At 38.9% G+C, this 25346-nt stretch overlaps 1 protein-coding gene across 1 annotated transcript in view; it reads left to right on the forward strand.

The window, feature by feature from the left end:
* Positions 1 to 25346, forward strand: part of LOC149214987 (beta-galactosidase 3-like) — a 189852-nt gene that overhangs the window by 13802 nt on the left and 150704 nt on the right. The window contains exons 4-6 of the mRNA XM_089389578.1: positions 16550 to 16616; positions 16790 to 16882; positions 24692 to 24835. Of these exons, the coding sequence (XP_089245704.1) occupies positions 16550 to 16616; positions 16790 to 16882; positions 24692 to 24835 (304 nt within the window). The remainder of the gene's footprint in view (positions 1 to 16549; positions 16617 to 16789; positions 16883 to 24691; positions 24836 to 25346) is intronic.

Raw genomic sequence — 25346 nt, forward strand, 5'->3', positions numbered from 1 at the left:
AGTTTGGAGCCTTCCTTGGGTTTTTACTTGATGTTTGCAAGCACTTGGGCTCACACTGTGAGCTCGTGTTGAGTCTTTGCACCCTCCCCACTTGACTGTTCAACGAACATCCTTTTGCATGTTGGTCACAATGTCACGCTTGCAACCATGTTTTGGTCATGCACAAGCACCTGCTTATCGCTCACACCGTCGGTCAATCACACTGAGTATATGTTGTCTTGATGGTTTGAGGCGTCTTGTCATCGAGTCATGTTGAGTGTGTGTTCGCAAGATCACATATGCACAAGTTCACTCGCTCACACACTTAGTCATTTTGTTGAAGTTCTGACGACCGGATCACCCTCCAACAACTGGACCCTCGCTGAGCTGCATTGCGCAGTGTCAGCACTCAGTGAACATGTACTACTGCCCAAAATTGCGCAGAGCTTGAGGCTGTCTCCCAGGCAGCCTACACTGCGCAATCCTGGAATCGACTGAACTGACTGTCACCCATAACAACACAGAAGTTTCTTAGCAAGCCATCTCAATCTGCGCTGCCTGCAAGCGAATCAACCAACCCTCCAACTGGTCAACCAGAGAGTTTGACTGGGCAGTGACCCTGGGACTCACTCCCCCAAAAATTTGCGCAAAAGCTGCAGACCTTGCCCGCTCTGTTGACTGAAGAAATTACGCTGACATGACGGATAGACACCTTGTGTCCGTCCCTATCTCCCTCAAAAAAATGCGCAATTTTTCCAGCGAGTCACATCGACAGCTGACCTGTTGCTCACCTGGAAAACTGCGCAGTTTTCATGAGTAGTCACCTAGTTGCCCGACACCCCGCTCAGCCCAAAAACTGTGGTGGGATGTCCAGCAGCCTAGCATCTCACTCAGCTAAAAAACTGCGATGGGATGTCTATCAGCCCAACATCTTGCTCAACTCAAAAATTACGATGGGATGTCTAGCAGCCCAACATCCCGCTTAGCTCAAAAACTGAGATGGGATGTCCAACAGGCCAACCTCCTAGCATTTGCGCAGTTTTCACCAGCAACATTCCTGCATCCCACTGCCAGCCCCCTGGAAAAATGCACATTTTTTTCCTGGCAAGCCTCCTGCAGCCCGCTGCCAGCTCCTTGGAGGAATTGCATAGTTTTTGCAGCCAAGCCTCTCTGCTGCCTACACTGCTTCCTCCAAAAATTTGCGTAGATCTGCCTGCCAGTCGAGCCAGATCCCGCGGACAGTCAATACTGATCCGGATTTTCCATCTCAGTCTCCCAGTGACTTCTGCGCAATTTTCATTGGCAGTGCGCGGACCCCGCATCCAAGCTTAAAATCTGCCTTGCGCATTTTCGTAGCCTTGTCCTCTCTCCCGGTCACTTGCATTCGAAAGCGAATGACAATGCATCATGGTAGACTAGGAGGTTTATGGATTTGATGTCATCTCGTCATGAGTGATTGCAGATATAGGTACATGGATAAGACATGACACGACGACGGATGAGATGAACAAGGAGAGCACATGCAAGGAGATTTGTTTGCAAAAGGGCGAACGAATGATGAATGCGAGGAGATTTTCTCATGAATGGACGATGCATGCGAGGAGATTTTTTCTCGAACGGATGATGCATGCAAGGAGATTTTTTCGTGAATGGATGAACATGCGAGGAGATTTTTTCGCGAACGGACGAACATGTGAAGCATGCCAAAGCACAAGCAAAGGAGCAATGTGCACATGCAACATCAAGTGAACACCAAGACCATCGAAGACTCTGCACACCTTGCCATGCGAAAGTGAAACTATGATACACAAAGAGGGCATCCATCACTCAACGACACTGCAACTCGACATAGACACCACCAACAACATGAACATACCAATATTGTCGTTTCGAGTCATGTCGGCCACATCACTACTGTGGGCCATACTGTTGTAAATCAATGTAATGTAACATGGAAGTCCAAGAGACCCACATGTAATCTGAAAAGTCATGAAAGTCAAACAATCATGAGGGAAGTTGAACAGTCACAAGGGCCAGTTTTACCCTTGGCTATAAATACCCCTCATTTGTACATGCAAAAGAATTTTCACCTTGGCTCCTCCCACATAGCCTTGAGAGTCTGTAGTCTTTTCTTTGAGGAGCGAGTAGTGGCTCCAACGCCCCTTTCATGGGGTTAGTGATGTATGGTGTACCAATGTGTCTTGGAACTTTCGCTTAATTCAGAAGCCTAATAACAGGCCAACACATTTTCACACATGTATTGTAACTGTTTGTGAGACTAATCTTGAACACTTGTAATGCATGTTGCTTTAACCTGTGTTAAACAATTGAACTCTTTCAGTTGCTCTAATACATATATTTATGAAAATGTGTTGTATGAGTTGTTAATGTTGTCTTTCCCGCGTGGGTTGCCTCACTGGACATCAGACAAAAACTTTCCCATAAACTTGTTATAACGACCGTCGCACTTGCACGGACTGCTCTGCTGGGTGTTGTACATGCTATCTTCTCTTGTGTGTTGTGACTGCCGCATCCGTGTGGACTGCTCCTCCGAAAGCTGTGCATGTCCTATTGTGTTGTGTGTCTTTGATAGAGTTGGGACTTTTCCCCTTTCGACTGGAGACTCACTTCCACCCTCTCTCCGCGGTGAAAGGAACTTGACATAAGTAACACTAGCACTCACCAAGCATGCGAACCTCATTGTTCAAAGATGAAGCAAACCACTCTCACGTGTTGACAAGCAAGAGCTAAGGCATATCTTTAAGATAATGGCAACCGGGCCATCGTACCGGATGGGACTCCTACACCAAACTGTGTGAGGTCTAGTTGGGACTTCATAGTGGGGAGATCCCATGAATGTTGGCGGGTCCAGCACCATCAGCACAACACAAAAGAGTTTTGAATTTTCGACCTTCTTATTGATCTATAATTAGTCATGCTATGAGTTACAAATAGAAATATGTTTGCTTTGTTTTGTTGTTAAGTACGTAGAGGATTCAAATAAACTAGTATATGTTTCTTTCTTCCTTGGTGATGAGTGGAGAGACTGCTCAAAACATTGGAATGGAAATATATAACCCAAATCTAAATCCAAGAGTATAATGAATAAACATAGAGGCATCTCGTAGATTGGATCAATGTTCAAGATTCAACACTGCATTAGGGATGCTTGGGAGTGGGAGCGAAAGCGAGAGTGGGGAGCGACATTTTGAAAAGTTCCCGGGTCGGGAGTGAATTTTTATATAATATATATTTTAATATATTTTGATGCATATATGTCAACAAAAACATGTAGAATGATGAATTAGATATACAAAGCATAAAAACATGGATTAACCCATACAACATCAATCATCTAGAAGTTATAATCTTCGTCAACCACAAGTTTCATGTTACAACATATAGAGTCTCATCATTAATGATTCGTCAATCTTAAAGTTTCAAGCTTTTAGAATTAAATACAGAACATTTGTCATCAGCGATCACTAAAGTTGTACTTATAACCATTACCATTACCAAACTATAACAAAAAATACAAACATGAAATGAAATGTTTCAACTTTTAACTTTCATGAATTATAATTCATTGCCAATGAGCTATAATTGCTAACTTCAAACTTCAAACTTAAATTGTCAATTTGTCACATATTGTTTACAAAAAATATCATAATAAATATGAAAGAGTCAACAATTATAAAATCTACTAGAAACTAGAAAAGACAAGTAAATCTATTATCTATTGCTTCCTTTGGCTCTTGCTCGGAGAAATGTCTAATTTTTGAGAAGCTCGTGGTCTATTGGGAGTCTCCTCTCGCATAGTTGGACGGCCATGTCCAAAAACAGAAGTAGAACCAGAAGGGGCATGACCTCCACATGAGGCTGTAGATGGAGGTGGTGGCAACAAAGCTTGTGGAACTCGAGCACTGTTGCTGGATGATGGGGGTGGCATGGCTGTTGTTGATGCTGCCACTACTTTATCATCATCTTTCAAAAGTTTTTCTTCCAATTCTTCTAAATGTATAGCTCCATGCTCCAAAATATCTTCCTCTGGATTGTTGTCTCATGTCATATATGATGTATCAACAAGAGCCTGCTCACAATAACGTGTCAACAACTTCGAGTTGCAATGCACAAAAACCAAGCTTTCTACCCAGTTTTCATTGAGGTTGTTTCTTCTCACATTATGGATGAAGCTATAGGTGCTCCGACACCTCTATGCATAGTAAGTATTAACAACCTGTGAAAGCACTTTTATTGCCAATGTTACCAAAGGTCCCCCGCCACCATACATGTCCCGCCATGTGACAACATTCATTCTTGTTGATTTGTGGTAGCATCGGATGTGCTCTAGCTATGAAAATTGGTGGAGAGGCTAAAGCACATGAGATCTCCAAGACCCAGAAATGGTTTTGGGAAATTCCACCCGGTTAGAGAGATATTAAAATAAGTAATATTTTTAATGGAGTTCCTAAGTCTAAACTTAGGAAAATTAAAATATTAATGGGTATTAATATAAAATTGGGGGAGAAGGTTCTAAATAACATGGATCAAGCCAAACCTAATCTTAGCCGTTGATTAGAGACTTAATCTTGGCCGTTGAAGACTCAACAGGAAAAGTATAAGAGGAGGCTTGAGGGTCAGTTGGAGATACACCAAGATTGATCAATCAATTCGATTTTCTGGAGCGGGGTTTGCTAAGAGAAATCGAACAAGTGATTTGAGTTGCAGCGAGGGGCAGTGAGTGCATAGCAGAGAGGCAGAGATAGTGCCAGAGGGCCAACGTAGTGATTGAGGAGGCTACACAAAGCCAATAGGAGCCATGCAGAAGGGCAGAGAGACTGCGCAGAGGCTAGCAGGGCTTGTGTGGGTGACGTAGAGGGCCAGAGAGCTAACATATAGAGGCAGAGGGTTGACGCAAGGGGTTCTAGAGCTACGCAGAGGTTAGTAGGGCTGACACAGAGCCTTGGATAAGTGTTGGAAGGATTTTCGTGGGGCAGACTTGTTGAATATCTGCTTTCGAAAAGAGGTATTATTGCCATATGGAAATCTCTGTTGGGTGAGCCAGTTTGGCACCATAGTTGTGCTCAAGAAAACTGCTTAATAATAAAACCCTCAGAATTGCTGCATCGGTTTTCCCGCATTGGGTTTTTCCGGGGATGATTGTCCAAAAATAACGGTGTCCCTTGTGTGTTTGTCTATTATTTCAATTGATGATCAGTATATGAGTTGAGACTGCATTTGTGTTTATTTTCAGTATTTATATGGTTAAATAACTTGTTAAGGAATAAACAAGTAGGTGAAATAAACCAAATAATGCAATAGGAATTTTCTGATGTGTTAGATTAAGAAATATCAACAATTCTAATCCTATCTTCCATTGCATGAAAAGAACAAAACACTCCAGTTTGAGTGAAGTATTTTCCTAATTCTCCATGCAATCTAGCACACTTGTCCCTGTTAGGAACTAGCTTGTCTAATGCTGTCATATACCCATTTTGTACCTCTGGATTTGTATGGGGTTTGGTCCTAACCCCACCCCCAGGTGTAGGTTTTCCCAACCAAGATGGAGAGTAGTATTTTGGCATAAGGATATCTGCCAAGGCATGTAGTAGAACATTGAGTTTATCCCAGTGTGCACACACTGTTGTAAATATGATCATACAAGTTGGGATCTTTTGGCTGAACAATATCTTTTATTTTCCCAACATGTTATCCATCTGCTCATACACCTCCCCAATCATTGGTGCATTTGTATCTGCAAACAAATCACAGTATAAATGGACTTGGTGTATTGCAAAACATCCCTCATATGTCCCCAAAATAGACCATCGAGAGCAGTCTCCTCCACCTCTTCAAAACCTTCCTTGTCAATCGCAGTTGGAGCCTTGTCCTTTAATACCTGCCAATGTGGACTTAATACCATGTTAGCCAATGACTCTCTTACCTTCAAAAGGTGCCTGAAGGTGAGGTAATAACTAGCAAATCTAGTCTTTCCAAGCTTCAATAGTTGCAACCTTGAGTGACTGCGAAAATCCCATGGGTATTGCTATGATTGGTAATAAATTTTATCATTCTCTTGCTTCTCTTGTACAAATCACCAATCCATCTGTATTGAAGTTCCTTGTTCTTAATAATATCATGCATCAAAAGGTTCATTGTGTGAACCAAACACCCAAACCAAAATATGTTGGGGTATTTATCCTCAATGATTGCTCCCGTTGCCTTACAATTAGAAGCATTATCAGTGATGACTTGGATGACATTGTATGGCCCAATACTTTCAATTGTTTGAAGTAATGGCTGTTCAATGTTAATGGCGGTCTTGAACTTTTTTGAGTAATCATGTGTTGAAAGGAAGACTGCACCAGTAGCAGACACACCAAGAACACTTATCAATGGCTTGCCTTTTACATTTGTCCAACCATCAGATACAATGGATACCCCATAGTCATTCCAAGAATTTGTCAATTTACCCAAAGCATGTGTTATTTTGGCTTTTTCATGATCAAGTCCCACAGTTCTAGCTTTGTCATACCCAGGGCTCTTGTATCCTTTAGGGGCATCATTGATGGCGCCAACCATTTCATGCCAATAAGGTGAGTGAAGAACATTGAATGGTATCCCACATGCATAGAGAAATCGGTAAATTTTTGCATCCACATCATCCCTACACCCTTGATCAAGGAAATCTGATATGGTTCTATGCCTTAAAGGGATGTCTGTGCTTGTGCTGTATCCACTACCATGGGTGGATGTTGATGGAGTTTTTAGTCTATGTGATTGTCAGCTAGTGGTGTCCTGTTCAAAGTCACCTTTTGATTTTTTAGATTTGTATTGGGCTTCCTCCTCTTCGCTTATGTATTTGCCTCTTTGCACTGTTGACACACTTCCACAAGTTTTGATTCCTATTTGCTTCCTTCCATCCCATGCCATTTTCCCACAAAGACGTTTTCTGGCACGGGTGTATGAACCCATGAAAGTGATTTTGCAATGAAGGCATGAAAATTTAGTGGTTCCACCCCTTTTCCCTCCTGAAAGCATAGTAACATATTTCTGTAAGGGGGTTTGGCCAACTTTGGTTATCTTGCCATCAACATCTCCACACTCATTATCCTCCTCCTCTTCTCGAGGATTTCCTAATCCACCACTGCCCACTTATTCATCATCTTCATCATTCCTCCTGCTCCCCAACACCATCATAACAAAAAGCTAAGTTGAACGAAACAGGGAAACGGGTACGAGTTTCCGAAACGGGAAGCGATATGAAACGCGACCTCCCAAAATTTTGGAAACGGGGAAACGCGAATATATATATATATATATATATATATATATATATATATATATATATATATTGAAAATATTTAAATATATATATATATATGTGCAATCATAAAGCATAAATGATACATTATAATTTATTACACTTAAACATTAAGATTTAATTTACATCACATTTACTCATGAATGATCACATAATGAAAATAAAAATATCGGAATATGCAAAAGCAATGTTTATTATATATCCAAATCTCAAAATCAGCCTTTATTTATATTAATATATTAGGCTGCAAGTACAATAAAGACTATAAGGCTGCAAGAGAGAGATCCAAATCAGGATTTTCTGCATCCACATCCCATTCTTTAGAAGGACCACTGTTGTATTGGGAGTCTCCTCCTACATAGTCGAACGACCTTAGTGCTCTTGATTAAATACACGTTTCATACCCTAGTACCCTACATGATCTTGATTATTGGGAGTTTCCCCTGCATAGAGGGCTTGATTCTCTTGATTAGATACAAGTTTCATACCTTAGTACATGATAAAATCCAATGGAAACATTGCAATCCCCCCAATCCTGAAATCCTGAAAAACAAATAAGTCTGCTGGATTTTGAGTGAGATCTAAAATTCTACTTTCTCCATATGAAATCCAATGAGGGCGAAACCACTCTCAAACGTCCTGAGTCATTTCATGGTAATGTTAAAAATTTAAGTAAAATGATGAAAATGAAAAATAAAGGAGAATATCACTTTTACTTTAAGAATTTAACATTACCATGAACTGCATATGTCTCAAACTTCCTGATGAACTGCATATCAACACTAGGGCAAAAATTCACTTTTATAACTTTAGACACACATCTAGAAGTCACTAACATACCCTAAAAGTAAGTTAAAAAAAAAAAAAAAAAAAAAACACAAGTTAATGAGGAAAAGTGGGTCGTACGGCCCTGAAACGCGTTTCCGGCCGTACCAAACGCGTTTCCGCGTTTCGTACCCGTTTCTGTATGGAAACGGACCTCTATGCCACGTTTCCTGCAACATAGCAAAAAAGGAACCAACAAGAGATTGCCAAGCCATATATCCATCATGTTTGGTGGGGATATGGTTATAGTTTCTTGCTGCAATAAAATGGAGGAGGAATGGGATTGGGAAAGAGAGAAGAGAACATCTTTCATTCAACAATGAACATATAAAAAACACAAATGCTACATGGAAAAATAAAAAGAATGGGATTAGACCCTACCTCTTTGGCTCTCCAATGGTGCCTTCAATCCCAAGCTCCAACCTCCCTTACAAGCTCCTCAAGCAACCCTCTCAATCTTCCAAGCTCCAAAATCCCTCTCTTGCTCTCTCAAGATGCAAATGATGCATTGTGGGAGGGGGAGGAGGCCTTTTATTTCTTTTGGCCCTCCCCTCCCTCCACCACAAAAAAAAATCACGCGTTCACTCTTTACCATGGGGAGCAAATTTGTGCAAGGGGGAACGGTCAGGAGCGATCGCTCCCGTACCACTTCGCAATTTAAAAAATTGCTCCAGGAGTGAGCGAGAGTGGTCAAGGAGCTTTTGCTCCCGGAAAGGTACGGAGCGATTTCTTTTAAGGGAGTGTGCTCTTGAGGTCGCTCTGGATCCGCTCTTAAGTGAAGTGTGCTTCGGGAGTGGATTCAGGGGGGAGAGCAAATTCCGGGAGTGTGCTCCCGAGGTCGCTCCGAATCCACTCCCGAGCGGATTGTGCTTGAGGTGCAGATTCCGGGGGGGGGGCGCTCCCTTGTAGCCCTAGACTGCATGAAGCTTTGATTACGATGAGAAGTGTCATACAAACAACAAACTACATGAATGGCTTCACTGGTTGTATGAGTTTAGTTCTATTGGTTAGTGTTGGTTTATTTTATGTTAAGTTTGGTGTGTTGCCTTTGATTTCACAAGTGTGGTTTTTTAGGCTTGAGTGATGCAGGGTTACCCCCGCTTACACCCACAGTATGCATGTAAAATGCATAGGCACATTTGTCCCAGGTATTTAACTCACCAAGGAGTCAAATCTTCAACCATCAATGGTAATAAATTATAGACTATCCCACATAGTCTAACCCTTAGGCAATATCCACTTATCGGGAATTTAATCAACCTTTAAGCCTTCACATAAGACTTCATTAAAGCCTTTCATTAGGTCCTTCCTATCGGGACTTTAAAACCCCTCATAACCTTCATTATCGTTAATATCGGGACTTATTCCCCTTCTAAACCTTCGTTACCCCTTAACCACATATATATAACCTTTTCCCTCTTTAACATTGGTTATATAATACTTATCGCATAAAACCTTCCATTGGCGCTATTTTTCTTTATAAACCATTTACAAAGGAAAAACTCGCAAAACATACCTTTTTGCCTTTTCCCTCGGTCCTTGCTGGACTTCAAATATTTATATACCGTGTTCATATGTCGTCGGGTCCGCACTCCTGGTCCATCGCTTTCCCACTGCGCTCTCCATTCACCAATCATCGATCAAACCGATCTCCACTGTCCATTTCTTCCTCCGATCCAACGGCTATCGGCGCATTGCTTCATCGCATGTCGGCCCATCGACGTATCACTACTCCATTAACCGCTGGCGCTTGACCTTTGCGATATGCGATTAGTGACTAAATCACAACTGTCGATCCTACAGTTGATCTGACAGTTGACGCTAAATCACATATCGACCTATCCACTATCCGCTAGTGCTTCACCTCGGCCTAATGCGATAAGCGATCAAATTATGACCGTCGATCTAGACTCGATCTGACGGTAGGAATTTCACCCAATTAACAAAACAGAACGACGAACCTCCATCGTCGATCTTCCTCCTTCAAATCTGATGGTTGCTATTTATTTCAGGCAAAAACGAGCACGAGGAATAACCGCCCTATAAAGCGGTTTTCAACTTTTCCCTCACTCCTCCGCTGCTACGTGTCCTTCGATTAGTGGAATCGGAGCCAAACGGAAGAATACCGCTTATGGTCCTTCTTCTGCCCGAAATCCACTTTCCTATATAAAAACCGCTTCTTCGCGAGTTATCTTCCGCGTGCTCTTTCATGCGATGACTGTTGATCTTTGAGATCTAACGGTTCTTATGCACCACCTCTTCGATTCTCCGCTCGTTCCTTTTCTTTAGCTTTAATTCGTCATTCAATGTTTTTCCTTGTGGTTTTGGGTTTTTCTTCAGGGTTTCGGTTTCCGCTCTCTCGCCGCTCAACCTTTTCTCTGAGCTTAACCTTTGCGAATTCTCACTTCGCTACTTCTTCGGGGCTCACTCTAATCTTCAACTGGATTCAAATATCCCTTTATGATTCCTCTGAATCATTCTGCTCCTCTGCGTGTCCTTCAGAATTCTGCCTGCAACCCATGTTACAGAACCTACAAATTCACATATAATTCATTCATAAATTCTCATTCCACACACTAACATAGTTAGGAATAAACCTCTGTATATATAAATAAACAAATGATTACATTCGAGACTCTCTGTCTCTCACAGGCTTGATCTTCAGTATCAGTGGCCTCCCTTACTCTGCCGTAGGCTTACATTTATACCAGAAAGGTTTTGTTGAACTAATTCTGGTTCAAATCCTAGATCTACTGAACTGACTCCTAGATGTCCTCTATGTCCACTTCTAACTTCAATTAATTCCTAAGAACTCTCTAGTTCCTCGAATCATGAAACTACCTTTAGAGTTATAATTGACTTCTAACTCTCTTGTCATTATTAACCACTCATGTTCTCCTTTATTCGAGAGCATTTACAAACATCCTTACACATTTAATTAATTCCTATTCTGTTGGAAATCACGATTGCCATTAGACCAAAACCCATAGGTGTTAGTCAATGATCGCATCGCCAAAGATAAGGATCCACGAGAGGTGATTAATCCATGTCGCAAAACACACGGGGAGCACAGGTTTATCCATTGTCCAACAATCCCCCCCCCCCCAGCGCAAGTCGGGTGTGTATCGAACTCGTGACCTACGGTCTAATACCACTTGTTGGAAATCACGAATGCCATTAGACCGAAACCCGCAGGTGTTAGTTAACGATCGCATCGCTAGAGATAAATATCCATGAGAGGTGGTTAGTCCATGATGCGAAACACAGGGGGAGCGCTGGTTTATCCAATGTCCAACAGATTCAAGAGTTGTACATGGGAGCCCTTACTTCATATATTTTTATTCATAATGACATAGTTCGTCCCATGAGAAGAACCAATGGCCTTCAATTTTTAACATTCTTACTATGCATTCATCCATTGTTTTTCCATAATGTCACAAAATACTTTTTGTGATGATATCTTTCTATTTGTGGCATATTTCTATTTTTAGAAGTTTCTATTCTTGGGCATAGACATTTCTATCTTTGGAATTAGGGAGTTATATTTTAGAAGTTATTTTCTATTTTTAGACACTTATTTTTAGAAAAGTGTCATGCATATTGAATTTGAAACTAGGATTTTCAGATTTCTATTTAAGGTTGGTGCTATTTTTAGAAATTCATTGTGCATTCCTATCTTTGAAAGCACGACTTATTTTTGTAGAAGGTTCTATTTTTAGAGAAGGTCATTGCAATTTCTAGATGCATGCCCTATTTATGGATATTTCTATACCTGGCTACTAGGAGTGCATGTATGGAGCATTTTTATAGTTTTAGACAGGATTCTTTTTAGGTAGATAGAAGGTGTAACTTTTGTGCCTATCTTTGGTATTTTTGTGCTCTAACATTGAAGGTAATTGAGGATTGCATATCCATTGGACCCAATGCCTTCAAGTGAGGGACCATATGCACTTGGTAATGCAAGTTGTACCTTGACCTAGTAGAGTAGGTGGATAAGCCTTCTAGATAAAAAGGGTCATGGTGCCATTTTGGGGTTGCTTTTGTGTTATATAAGACAAGGCCTTAATAAAAGCACTCAAAGATAGTCCATGGCCTTCTTTTAAATAAGCCTCAAGTATAGACATAGTAAGGAAAGCAATTATTTATTGGCAATCCTTGAGTCCATCTATCTTCTTGTCTTCCATACTCCATACTTTCTTATCCCTTTCATGTCAAGTCATTTAACACATTTAGGATATTATATTAGTGTCTCCTTCACATTTTTCTAGAGTTCCATGGGGCTACCCACGTTTTTCCCATGCTCCAGTGACAAAGGGACCCCTGTGGAAACATTTCCCCACATCTCCCTTTTGGGGAAACATGGGGAGACACTAGGGAAATGTTTTCCCAAAGTAGGGGACGCATTTCCCCAAAGGTGTGCTTGTTGGGGGAGGGGGCTGGGGAAGCCTAATATTCAACCCCAGGCCCCTACTAATCCTATCTAATTAATGGTAATGCTTACCTTTCATTTTCATCCTTTTACTTAAACTTTTAACATTATCATTAATTGTTTTAGGATGATTGAGAGTGGTTCCAACCTCATTTGATTGCATATGGAGAAAGTAGAATTTTACATCCCACTTAAAATCTAATAGGCTTAATAGTTTTTAGGACTTCAAGATTGGGGGAATTGCAACGTTTCCATTGGATTCTATCATGTATGAGAGTATGGAACTAGCATTTAATCAAAAGCATCAAGCCCTCTATGTACCTTGATGTTGGTGGCATTGCTTGTTGAACTCCATTGTCATGACCCGAGTAAAATTCTACCATCACTCAAACAAAATCTCGATTTGACATGTTAAACTTTTTCTTTCTTATTTTAATGCTTAAAGGGTAATAATAAATATTAATAATGAAGATCCTAATATAAGCAATGATTTTGATGATATGTAGGTATTTGTTGTAGCATGATTTATTTTGGACTCTAGAGGCCATCTAGAGCCTTTTTGTTGATGTATTTTTGGGAATTTTGGTTCAAAGATGGATTGCACTTGGTGCTATTTTGGTTATATGCACCCTTGCTATATATATGAGAAACTTTGCATATTTGTGTATAATGGTTTGGATTCATATGGATGCACACAAATATTTATGTATTTTTTTCAAAATTTGAATATTTACGTATCTTTTGGTCAACCATATTTTTTTTCGGTTCCCAGTTTTAGGGTCAACTGGTTTGATGACCATTCTAGTTTTGATAATATTGTTTCATTTTCAGTTTTAACTTTTGAGTCTTGGCTCTAGTATTGATGACCTTAGACCGAGTCTTTGACTTGTCACTTTTTACAGTTTTTGAGTTTTAATAATTTCAATTTACTATTCCAATCTTCAGACTTTAGTATCTACTATTTTTCTTAGCACTAATCAAATTCTAAAATAATGACTGATGAATTTAAATCATTGTTTACAATATTTTACTATTTATATTTTATTGAATTGTTTATGATGTATGAATCAATCTATTTCTTTATTGAATTTAAATTTGAATCATGTTTAACATACATACATACATAAAATACATATACAGTTGAACATATGGGAAAACCTCATACAAACCTTACCAGAAAATTCGAATTTGGATTGAACCAAATCATTGCCAAACTCAAATTCAAACCTAAATTGTGTGACATACATAAAGATAACTAGAAAGTGTAATTATCATTTTTAAGCAATAGCACAGGATTCCAAGGTAACTATTTCATATTGGTTAGACATTCTGTTGGAATTTCTAAGTCTGACACATTAGAAACCCTTCATGCACTTTACTGATTTATTCCTACCAACTTGTTCTGTTAATTAACAAGTTATTTACCATGTAAATATTGGAAATAAATACAAGTACATGCTCAACACATTACAGATCATCAATTGAAGGAAATAGAAACAAGCACACAAGTGACACCGTTGTTTTTGGACTAATGTCCCTAGAAAAACCCAATGTGGGAAAATCGGTGCAACTATCTAAGGGGTTGATTTATTAAGGAGTTTCAGAATACAATCTGGGTGACAAATCCGGCTCACCCAACAAAGAAAAATCTTGGCCGTAGTACCTCTCTACTCAGAAGCAGATATTCTGGCTGAAACCCCGAATAAACACTTCGGCAACTCCACAGCTCCAATTTGCCCCACGAAACCCCAACGTTAGCCTCTAGGCACTGGGTCAGCTTCTCTCTGGCCCAGCGTTAGCCCAATGTCACTCTGGATTGGTCTACGTCAGCCCTCTGGCCCTCTGCGTCACCCACGCTGGTCCTCTGAGGCACTGTGCAGCTCTTGGCTGCCTCTGCTTGAGCCCTGGCTGGCTCTGCATGAACCTTGGCTGCTTCTGCGTCCCTCTCTCCGGCTACTGCGCTGATCCTCCCGCTTCTATCTCTGCCTCTCTGCTTTTGTATTCAATGCTCCTCAGCTGCAACTCTGATCACTCTCTCAACTTTCTCAGCAAACCCAACCCCATAAAGTCGAAATCTTGATCTCTTGGTGTGTTCTCCAAGTGACCCTCAAGCCACCTCTTATACTTTGCTCGTTGACAATTCAACGGTCGAGATTAAGTTCCTAATCAACGACTAAGATTAGATCTGGCTTTATCCATGACTTTTGAACCATTATAACACAGTTTTATATTAATTCACATTAATATTTTATTTTCCCTAAGTTTAGACTTAGGGATTCCATTAAAAATATTAATTATTTTAATATCTCCCAAATTGTTTAGAATTTGCCCAAACCCTCTAGGGTATTGTAGATCTCATGTGCCTTAGCCTCTTCACCAATTTTCGTGGCTAGAGCACATCCGATGCTACCCCAAATCAACACATTCAGATTCTTGCCCCTGCTCTGCGTGTAATTGGCAGCCTAAAATTCTGAATGCATTGGCATTGAGGCATTTTGTCCATTGACCAATGTGATTTTTCATAGTCAAATTGCTTTCAAAAAATATAAAATCCACTGGCAAGGCTTTAAAGATTTATAAGTTAAGGTAAAGATTAAAGTAATTTCACCTACATATAAATAACCATTAAAAAAATTAATTCATTACATTAAGTGGAGTTAGAACATATAAAATGAAAATAACATTGGAAAAAGGGCTACTAAAGACTTCCCCAAGGCCATTCAAAGACTTCCATAGTGTTTCAGAAGGACTTGCCTAGAATCTCTATCTTGTCCTTTCACATGCTATGTCATGTAATGGCTTCAGTAAGTTCATTCACTAATTGGGATAGAATTTCAGAGAGTTGTGTCTTCTATTTATTGTCTATCTATCTACTGAAATGATATGAGTCATTACTTAAATTAGCTACTGAAATGATACGAGTCATTACTAACATCCTCAAAGAATATGCTCAACACATATTAGTGTGTATGACCACTCATACACTACAAAATTAGTTAGTAAGTTGGAGTGCCCTAGTTAAATGTGCATCCAAAGTGGAATTCTGTCCAACATAAGAATAAAATATCAAAACCAAGGGTCATAAGGTAAAACCATGTGCTAAAACCACCAAACACCCCAAAGACCATGGGTCAAGAAGGACAGTGCTCTCGGAAAGTGTGCCCATGCATGTGGGTTTGATCAAATCTAGGCTACAAAACCCACAAAGAAGGGAGGTGCTTTGGAGAAGTGTGCACATGTGGAGTGCTCCTCAAGGCAACATCCAAGGAATTCATCGTAAATCTCAAGGGGCGCAACTCAACTAATATCATGCCAAAACCTTAGGAACCCTGACTTTGATGGGTGTTTCTCTCCATAGTGCTCAAAGACCAATATGAATGTCAACTTGCCAAGCAAACCGTCAGTGAGCAACCAAATCAAATAATCAGCCGCAATATGCAGGAAAAATCCTTAGTTGATGGTTTTCCATCTCAATGCATGCACTAGGATCAACAAAGGAATAAACATGAATGCAAGACCCTCATCAAGGCTAATGCTCCATCAAGAACAAACATTTGAGCTGCCAACATATGGAATGATGGTGCCGCTGAGGTGATAATTCATAAACAATTATGCATCAAAACATCAGCAAATTGGCTCCAAAATCAAAATCTCCAAATGTAGCCTGCTTGGGCTGGGTCTTCAACCTGGTAACAATTTTTTCATGTTATATGAGGGGTAGGTAGTGCCGTAATAGGGCTATCTACCCCAAGGACAACTTTGGTTGATAAGACTAACTAACCAAATTTGGAGCACAACAATTGGATATATATTATATACACTAACACATAGGTGCAGTATTTAGCTAAGTTTACATGAGGGATGCCATGTGTAAGTGGATATCCTTAAAAAGTCACGTTCTCCTAAAAAAAGTTACGTTATCTTAGTGTTTGCTTGGCATTGTGCTAGTGACAATGCCTTGAAGTTAACTGGATTTCGTTGATGATTTGCAGGGGGATACCAGTTTGGCTTCATTACGTACCTGGGACTGTTTTTCGAACAAATAATGAGCCTTTTAAGGTTTGGACAAATTGCGTTAATTTCATTTTGTTTAAACTTAAAAACATGTCTTTTATGAGAAGAAAAACACTAATTTTGAAGGAAACTTAAACGTTAATTGATACTTTTCTTGCTATGTTTTTCTTGTTTTATACTCTCATTTTGATTCACACACATGCTTTTGACCTGTTCAGAGATACATGGAAAAATTCACTACTTACATTGTCAATCTGATAAAAAGTGAGAAGCTTTTTGCATCACAAGGAGGTCCTATCATCTTGGCACAGGTTTTTCTTTCTCCCTCTCTCTCTCACACACACACATGCATGATGATGCATTACACATATGCATGCATACACATGCATGATAGTGCACATGTAAAAGATCAATGCAAGACACTGACTAACAACATTTATGTACAATGTCTTTCTGATTTTCATGTTCACCATGTATTTTATGTGCTTGAACTCATTTGGTGTGTGTAGCTGCTGTCTTCAAATTTGTGTTTTAAGGCATTTACTGGAACAAGATACAAGGTTATATTAGTTTATAGTATAGGACAATTTCCATTGGATTTTTTAAATGTTTCTAGATGAGTAAGTCACTAGTGTACCTCTAAGCTTGCATGGATTGATACTTGTGAACAAAACATTGGAAAATCATGTTGCTGGTATTTTCCAAGTCTTGTGGCAATTCTTTCTTCGTGGTGTCTTTAAATTGAGATGACTCCCTAAAATAATGAACTATAATTGTACTCTAGATCTTTACCACCCTTTGAGTCAATATTGCATACCTTCACAACATTGTTGAGTATAATATTCTAAGTTTCTAACTTATAAGTTTATTGTTGTCACTCAGAGTGTACAAACACGGTGCAATAACGACTCAGGGCAAGGGCTATCACTCTGATCATTGCCCTCTTTGTTGTAGTTGTCTCCCAACAACAGGCTATGGGGGTTAGTCCCTATGGAATGTGAGAATGCAAGCCTTGTTGGCAACCAACAAGTCCGGGAGACACGATTGAATGGCCTAGCCACTTGGTTGATTTAACAAGTTTTAAAGTTTATGTTAAATTAATATGTGGGACCAATGCCCTATGGAGTCAATTACTTGCTTTATATCAATTAAATACCAAATGACCAGATGAACAATTGCTGCTTAAGATGCTTTGCTAACCTATATGTTATGCAAGTTCTATAATCTAGGTGAAATGCAAAAATCTTGGTTTATTTTAATTATATGCCTAACTAAGTGTATCCCTTAATTTTCAGCTATTTTGAGGCTAGTCTCTAAAGTAGGTTGCAGAGAGAAGTCAAGGCAAAGCAAGCAATGGCTTGTTTAACAATACCTCACCTTGAAATCTAGCTACCCGATGCATCCAGCGCTGCAGAGACTATGGCTTTGACCACTGCAAGGTCACCATGTTAACCACTAGAGAGGGTCTATCCTTCGCAAGCTACAAGATGAAGGGTGTTCCTATCTTTCTATCAACCAAGATTATGCTTGGAGGTAAATTATTAATGCAAGACTAGGCCTATAATGCAAATGCAAATTGATTGAGTGCTCTTGAGGTAAGGTTGCTTAAGGTCTTAAGTACTTAGTTATAATTGATCTTATGACAAAGAGTACTTGACAATGAATGAAAGACAATCTTAACTACAAGATAAAGTGCTCAATTTCAATACTGTTCAAAAGATGTATCCATTTAAACCAAGAGATGATTGCTCAAGTACTAAACAAGAAATAAGGTTAATGCTCTTTATGCCAAAGGCAAATTACCATCCACAATAGATATTCAACCATGAAACAATAATGACAATGATGACAAATAAAAGAGATTAGAGCTCTTATCCAGGATATTACTTAAAGCAATTAACCAAGGTTCTTTAGAGATAATACAAGAATGAAAAAGATACAAATAAACAATTGCTCAAGAGATTGACAATTTAGATGATTACAACAAGTTTACCACAATGCCAATTAGATGTTAAACCAATATCCTTAAGCAATGTTAACCATTCAAAATGATATTCAATTCTTGAAATCGATTACATAAGTGCTTTTACCAGTGAGTTACTTAGTGCAAAATTAGGATCTCTTAGATGATGAAACTCACAAGGAAAACAATGCGTTAGTATTCAACCACTTAAACAATTATCAAAACACTTAAAAAATTCAATGTTTTCAATATCAAGAACCTTTATGTGACTTATGATCAAATGTCATCAAAGGAGCAAGAATAAACTTTTATGACAGCAGTAGCTAATCTTATGCCAAAACAGTCCACACTTACCTCTTTACCTTGATTGAATGAGACAACTTTAATATGAAATGCTAACAGTGAGAAAATGCATATAGAGTGCAAGTGCATGCAAGAATGCAAATGAGATGAATGAAGCAGCGAAAGAGAGAATAGAAGGAAGCCCTCTTAGATCACTTTGCCAACACAAGATTGTAATCAATGATACAAGGGAAACCAAGATAAAAAGTGCTTGATCAGTTAAGGATCTTTTCCAGTGTCATTGTTATGTAAAATCAGACTTTATTGTACTTCTCCAAACAGTACAACAGTCATCAAAATTTATGAATTTATGCTAAACAGTGATTACCCAATTGCAGCAAGTGACTTGTTAATATGTTAGGTGATTTATCAATTAGTTCTATGCCACTTATATGTATCTTATATTACTGCAAACAAAATGATTGATGGCTGCAAGCAAAATAGCGATAAGATGAGGGTTAGATAAGGCAAACCAATAGGCCTTTAGGCCTTGAACGTAGCTAGTTGACTTGCCCAAAACTCTTCTCCAATGGGATGACCACCTGCAACCACAAATATTAGCCCAAAATCTTTGCAAACACCAAGTGTTAGAAAATCAAATAATGACCCAAGCAATGACTAAAGATGAGGCAAAGAGGCTAGGAGAGGGCAATGTTAGGCCTAAAGAGGCTAGCGTTAGGGAATCAAAGGGCTAAAGAAGGCAAAGACTAAGGTGAGAGGCCTAGTAGGCCTGATGAGAGGGAAAAGAGAAGCCCTAAGGCTAGTGGCACCTAGGGAAGGCCTCCTAGAGGTTGGCCCTAGGTTGGTTAGGGGTGCCGAGAAGGGAGAAGAGGTCATTAGGCCTGCGGTAGAGGTGAGGGAGGCTCACGGAGGGTAGACAGAGGAAGGAAAGGGCCGATGGGGAAGGATAAACCTTGTTGTCAAGGAACATGAGGCTGCTAGGCTTACGGTTAGGGTAAGTAGCCCTAAAGAGCTTGCAGTTAGGGAAATAAAGGCCACGACAAGGGTTTCAAGGCCCAAATAGGATGGAAGCTCAACCAGAAGGGTTAAAGGGGCCATAGTTAGGGCAAGGAGGGTTAACACTAGGCCTAGAAGGCTTAGAAAAATTCTTCAGACCCCTGCAAAAATTTAAATTTCGCTTCAAATTTTCCAAAAATGCCACAAGATGCCACAAAATCTTCCCTGAGAGCTAGTGGCTTCCTCTTTGGCTTGAGCGTTGAGCCTGGAGGGTAGTTGGAGGATGGATCTTGCCTTCCTAGACCTAGATCCACCTCAAAACCCCAACAATTTCCTTCAATAGGGCTGGACATCTCAGTTGGGTGAGAGAACCCTCACAAAATTGAAGCTGGCTTGAGAATTCACCTGCACAAATGAAAATAAAATTTCCCAAAACACCAATATATACAAATTTTAAAAATAAACACCTAAACCCCAATTGCTGCAAACAAGGGTTCGAGATAAATTTACAGAATTATTTTACAACAAATTATGTACAAAATATTCACAAATATACAATGATGCTTGTAAAATGAATTTTTTGAGAAAATAAATTTTGAATAATGGCAATGGATCAGTCTATTTTTCGAAAGTTAGGATATTGCCACACCCTTTAGCGAAGTAAGAACACCATATAAAAATTCCCAGAGCCCAAACAAGGTCAGCTCTTTTCCACAGTCTGTGAACTCGGAGCCCAAGGGCTAGTGTCCCTATAGACCTCTATAATTTTTCTCAAACCAAATCGTTAGATCATATGATGAATCAAATCACCTAAGATAAAACCAAATTTTACCATAGAATGTCCGATCATCGACAAATGAAATACCAATTTATATAACAATGAAGCACAATATAGGATTAGCACATAACTAACACGTACCATAGATCAATGGAACAAAAGCTCCATGAACTGAATCCCAAAGTCTTTTTATTATGATATTAAAACGTTCCAAATAGAGCAATGGCTCAATATTAGTGTTACAAATTTACTTCATCCACTGATAGCCCAAGACCGAAAATTTTCAGTATGATTTGAGAAGCAAAATGGCTTCTATTTATAGAGAAATCCTCCAAGTGGAAAATAACGGCTAGTTGGGTTGATCCCCGTCAAAATATCTTCACTGTTGATAATAATTTGATCGTTCTTTAATCTCTGCCGTTGAAAATATTTATTTTGAGGAAAATTTCGAATTTCTCATAAAACCCATTATTTATTAATTCAAAAATTATTTTTTTGGATTAATTTCCTGAAAATTTTGATTTTGACTTAACCACCAAGGTCCAAGGGCTTAATTTTCTTAAACATTCCTTTTTGCCTTGGTAGGGGCCTCCAAAATTAGACTTCTTTTTGACCCACGAATTTTCCACTTGGGGAAATTTATTTTTTCTATTATTATTTTTTGATTCTAAATTAATTAACTTTTTGGTTTAAGATTTAATTTTTATTTTGCTAGAAAAATTAATTAATTGACACAAGAGGGGATTGATATTTTTTCCACCCTCAAATACTTTAGCCATGGTGTCTAAATATGAGGGACCATGCACTAAAATATTTTTATATAAGATATTACAAATAAGTCAACCCTCAAAGGGGGAATACACCTTTACATATAGACCCTCAAAATAATTACCCAATTCTATGCACAATATGATCTAGTATAGACCAAATGGCCAAATAACTTAAATTATTCCCAAACCACTTTTACAAAGACTTGATATAACACTAGGATTCACCTAAGATCTTGTTAATTAATTCCACCCTAACTTTGGGGTTTAAGCTGGGCTGCTGGAGGGAAAACTTTACTGATTATCCATGTTTAGAAACACACATAATGCGGTGAGGTTAAAAAAAAACCTCCTAGGATGAAATTCCTTGCCAAAATCAAAGACTTACTTAGGTGTTGTTACAAATTTAAACAATCATACTAGCATCATTTACATTACAATTTGCAGAAATTGGGTTTACAATGATATAATGTGGCTGGCTGATGATTTTGAACTTTGAAAAAATTTCTTCAAATCTTTGCATCCTGCTTCCTTGGACTTGTGATAAAATGGGTACAACACTTATCATAGCAGGTATCAAATGTCAAGCAAAGGTGTGTCTTGTTCTAAGATTACTTGTCAGACATATATCTTTACTTAGACTGGTAATTTTCAGTTTTGATATGATTGTTAATAGCACTGCATAATGCTATCAAGCAAGTATGTTAAGTGTTTCAACATGGTGTTATGGAAAATTTGTTTCACATTAACAACAAAAGATGGTCCATTAGAATTAAGATGTCTGCACATGTTAAATGATGTTTGGGTTGAACTAGCAAAATGTGAGAGAATAACTGATATACCAGTTTTATGGCAAGGAAAGCAACAAATGAAAGAGATATGAAGCCATATTATGCAAACGCTTGGGTTTAAAACAAAATAGAGTCCAAGTAACAAAAAGAAGATTCATTCTGGTCACATTGAACTATGGCTTCATCTCACAAGGCTACTCACAGCTCGACTATTGGATTCTGGTGGCTAACTCCAATTCCGCATTTCTGCCAATGAGGGCTTTACTAAGATGGTAAATCCAAAGATATTCTTTGGAAACAGAGAACAATTTCACTCTCTTTCTGCTAACAAAGACTTTGTTAATGTTTTCTTTGCAACAACTAACGATTAGGACATGGCTCATGTTCTGATTATAATTAGCTTTCCCAATATAATAATAATAATCTAATTTTAAGGTCATGGCCAAGCCATACACCAAATTGGTGTATGAGATCCCCTTGTTTGTGGGACAAGGGATCCACCTTCATGCAGCAATTTGACTGCTAAAGTCTATCGAGTTGCACATACTCTACCCCCCTCTGGAATTGAACCTGTGATCTCTTAGGATGAAACACATGTTGTTAACCATTAGGCTCACTCAAGCTGTGCTAAAACTTGTCTAATTTCATTGTGTCCCAAGGTGCAGTACATGTGATATAGTTCTTTGTCTTTTGGTAAGGGTGAACAGTATTTTTTATTCATATGGGGCTTGAATAACAACTCTGCATTACTTAGTAAAGTCCACTTTAATGTGGGGGCTGTTACCCCTCCTTTCAGCAGGGTTACCGCTAGTAAAATTTTGTTCATGTTGTTCATATCCCGAGGCATTGGTCACACCTCCCGAGGCAGTTTTGGGGCTATTTATGAACACTTGGACATCTCTTGGGCATGCCATGTGGAAGGGTATGCAATGCTCTCCTCATTGATCTATGTGGAGCTGATTTTCACGTTGTTTAAGGGCCGATTTGCACTTATGACAGCAGCGGGGTAATTTGATGAGACTTGGATGATTGGATGATATGTCACTTTCTTGATATGTCTAGGATGATGTGGACATAGCTTGGATGAAATATCTTGAAGAATGGTGAGCTAGGATAAGGCTTGATATGATTATATCTTGATGTCACTTGGCTGGATGAAGACTTAATGATCCAATCTTTGACTTATGGAGACATCTCCTATGCTTCATTGAGTGTCTTGACCCAAGATATAACCATGGGCTTTCATTTGAGGCATTATGTGGAATTATTGGATATTGGAGCATTATTTGAGGCCTTTATTGAGCTGTCTTGAAGGAGGCTGCCCCCTTATTGGACATCATTTAGCTAGCTGGAGGTTTTATGGCCCATTCTGGGACATAAAAAGTCACTTGCATGATTCATGAAAGTCCCTTGACCAAAGACATAACCATAGGCCCTCTTTTGGAGGTTTCAGATCATTATTTTGGAGGGTTTAGTTAGAGAAAGGTGATTTTGGTTTCTAAATCCACAATGCAACGTTCATGATTCTTTTGATTGTGTTTGGTTAAAAATAGGATATGTCCTAGACCCCCTATGTTACGTGTGTCCCTGTGTTGGACATGTGACTATGCAGGAGAGGTGGATTCTGCGTGCCTGATATGTATCACACGCCAACATTAGACATGCAAAAGCCCATGTGTCTGACATGCAAAGTGCATAAAAATGCTCCAAAACAAATTTTACAAAGGTGCATTTGAGTTGGTAAATCATTCAACATTTGATGATTTGATTGTAGTTCTATTTTCTAAAAGTTAATTAAAGTTATGTATGCCTATATTTCATTTATCTGTGTGTGTGTGTGTGTGTGTGTGAGAGAGAGAGAGAGAGAGAGAGAGAGAGAAACATCTTATGGAATCTCTTTGGCTAAGATGCAGTGCTGTACATGACGTATCTATGCCATCAAAGTCATCTTGGACTTGCACTTGGCTTCACCTATGCCCACTCAGGGGGTTCTGAACCTAGGTCTCCACGTTAATACTTTTGTGGGCACGTGCATGCATACACACACACACACTCACAGACATATAATTTGCCTATCCTACATATCCTATTTTAGGGTGGTGTACATGTCCCTTATTGGATACATGTGTCTCGTATCCCCATATCCTTGTGTCATGTGACTTAGGTGTGTTGAGATTTCTTAAATAGATAGTTTGGTTGATATTCCGAAGAATAGGCTATTTATTGTTGTTTTTTCATTGTTTTTTTTTTTTGGTTAGCTAGACTCATGGGGTTTGAACTGGCGACCTTCACACAAAGAGTGCCTAACAGTACACTCTATTGCTGTTGTTCTACACTCCGGGTGCATTATTTTATTGTTATGTGTTAGAGTTTCTTCATATTTCATTCTCTTATTGGCAGCTACACCACATTATTGAGGTTTGAGGTCCTTGATTAGCCAATGGTTCATTAATTCTTAAATATTATATGTGCATTTTTATCGTATTCCTTACAAGTGCTAGTGATTTTGGTCATTTTGACAGATAGAGAATGAGTATGGTGACATGGCAAGTAATTATGGAGATGGTGCAAAGCCATATGAGATGTGGGCAGCAAACATGGCTCTGTCGCAGAACATAGGTGTACCTTGGATTATGTGTCAACAATATGTTACACCTGATCCAGTGGTAAGCGAGAATTCCACTATTAGTAGTATGATATTTGGTGTAGTTGTGAGAATTTCAGCAATACTTAAGGGAAATGAACCCAGCATTGGATATATCATTAAGTAGATGAACTGTAGAAGGCAATTTCTGCTCCTCATTATAAAAGTAGAGAAGCAAACAATGTCAGCAGTAAGATTAGAGACATCTATACCCTTTTTCCTACTTTTCAAAAGAAAAACATAAACTATAATCACTGCAATTCATCTATGTTAGAACCTGAGATTATGACAATCTTGATGATTCATGAATATAAATAAACTAAATGAAAAAAATGTTGGTTCAAAGAGAATAAATCTCTGCATCTTGAAATAGTTTTTATTTTTTTGTAATTTTTATGGTCAAAAAGGTTATTGTCACTTGTGTATTGATAATATCTTACTGCCAAGTATTGATTGACATTTGTTCATACTGATATATACTTCTTCAGCTATTTTCACTTATAATGTACAGCAGTTGTACTTCTAAGGATGTT

Source organism: Pinus tabuliformis, chromosome 1_1, assembly GCF_031772625.1.
Source record: "Pinus tabuliformis cultivar Carrire ecotype Pingquan chromosome 1_1, CPIR1, whole genome shotgun sequence".
NCBI lineage: Eukaryota > Viridiplantae > Streptophyta > Pinopsida > Pinales > Pinaceae > Pinus > Pinus tabuliformis.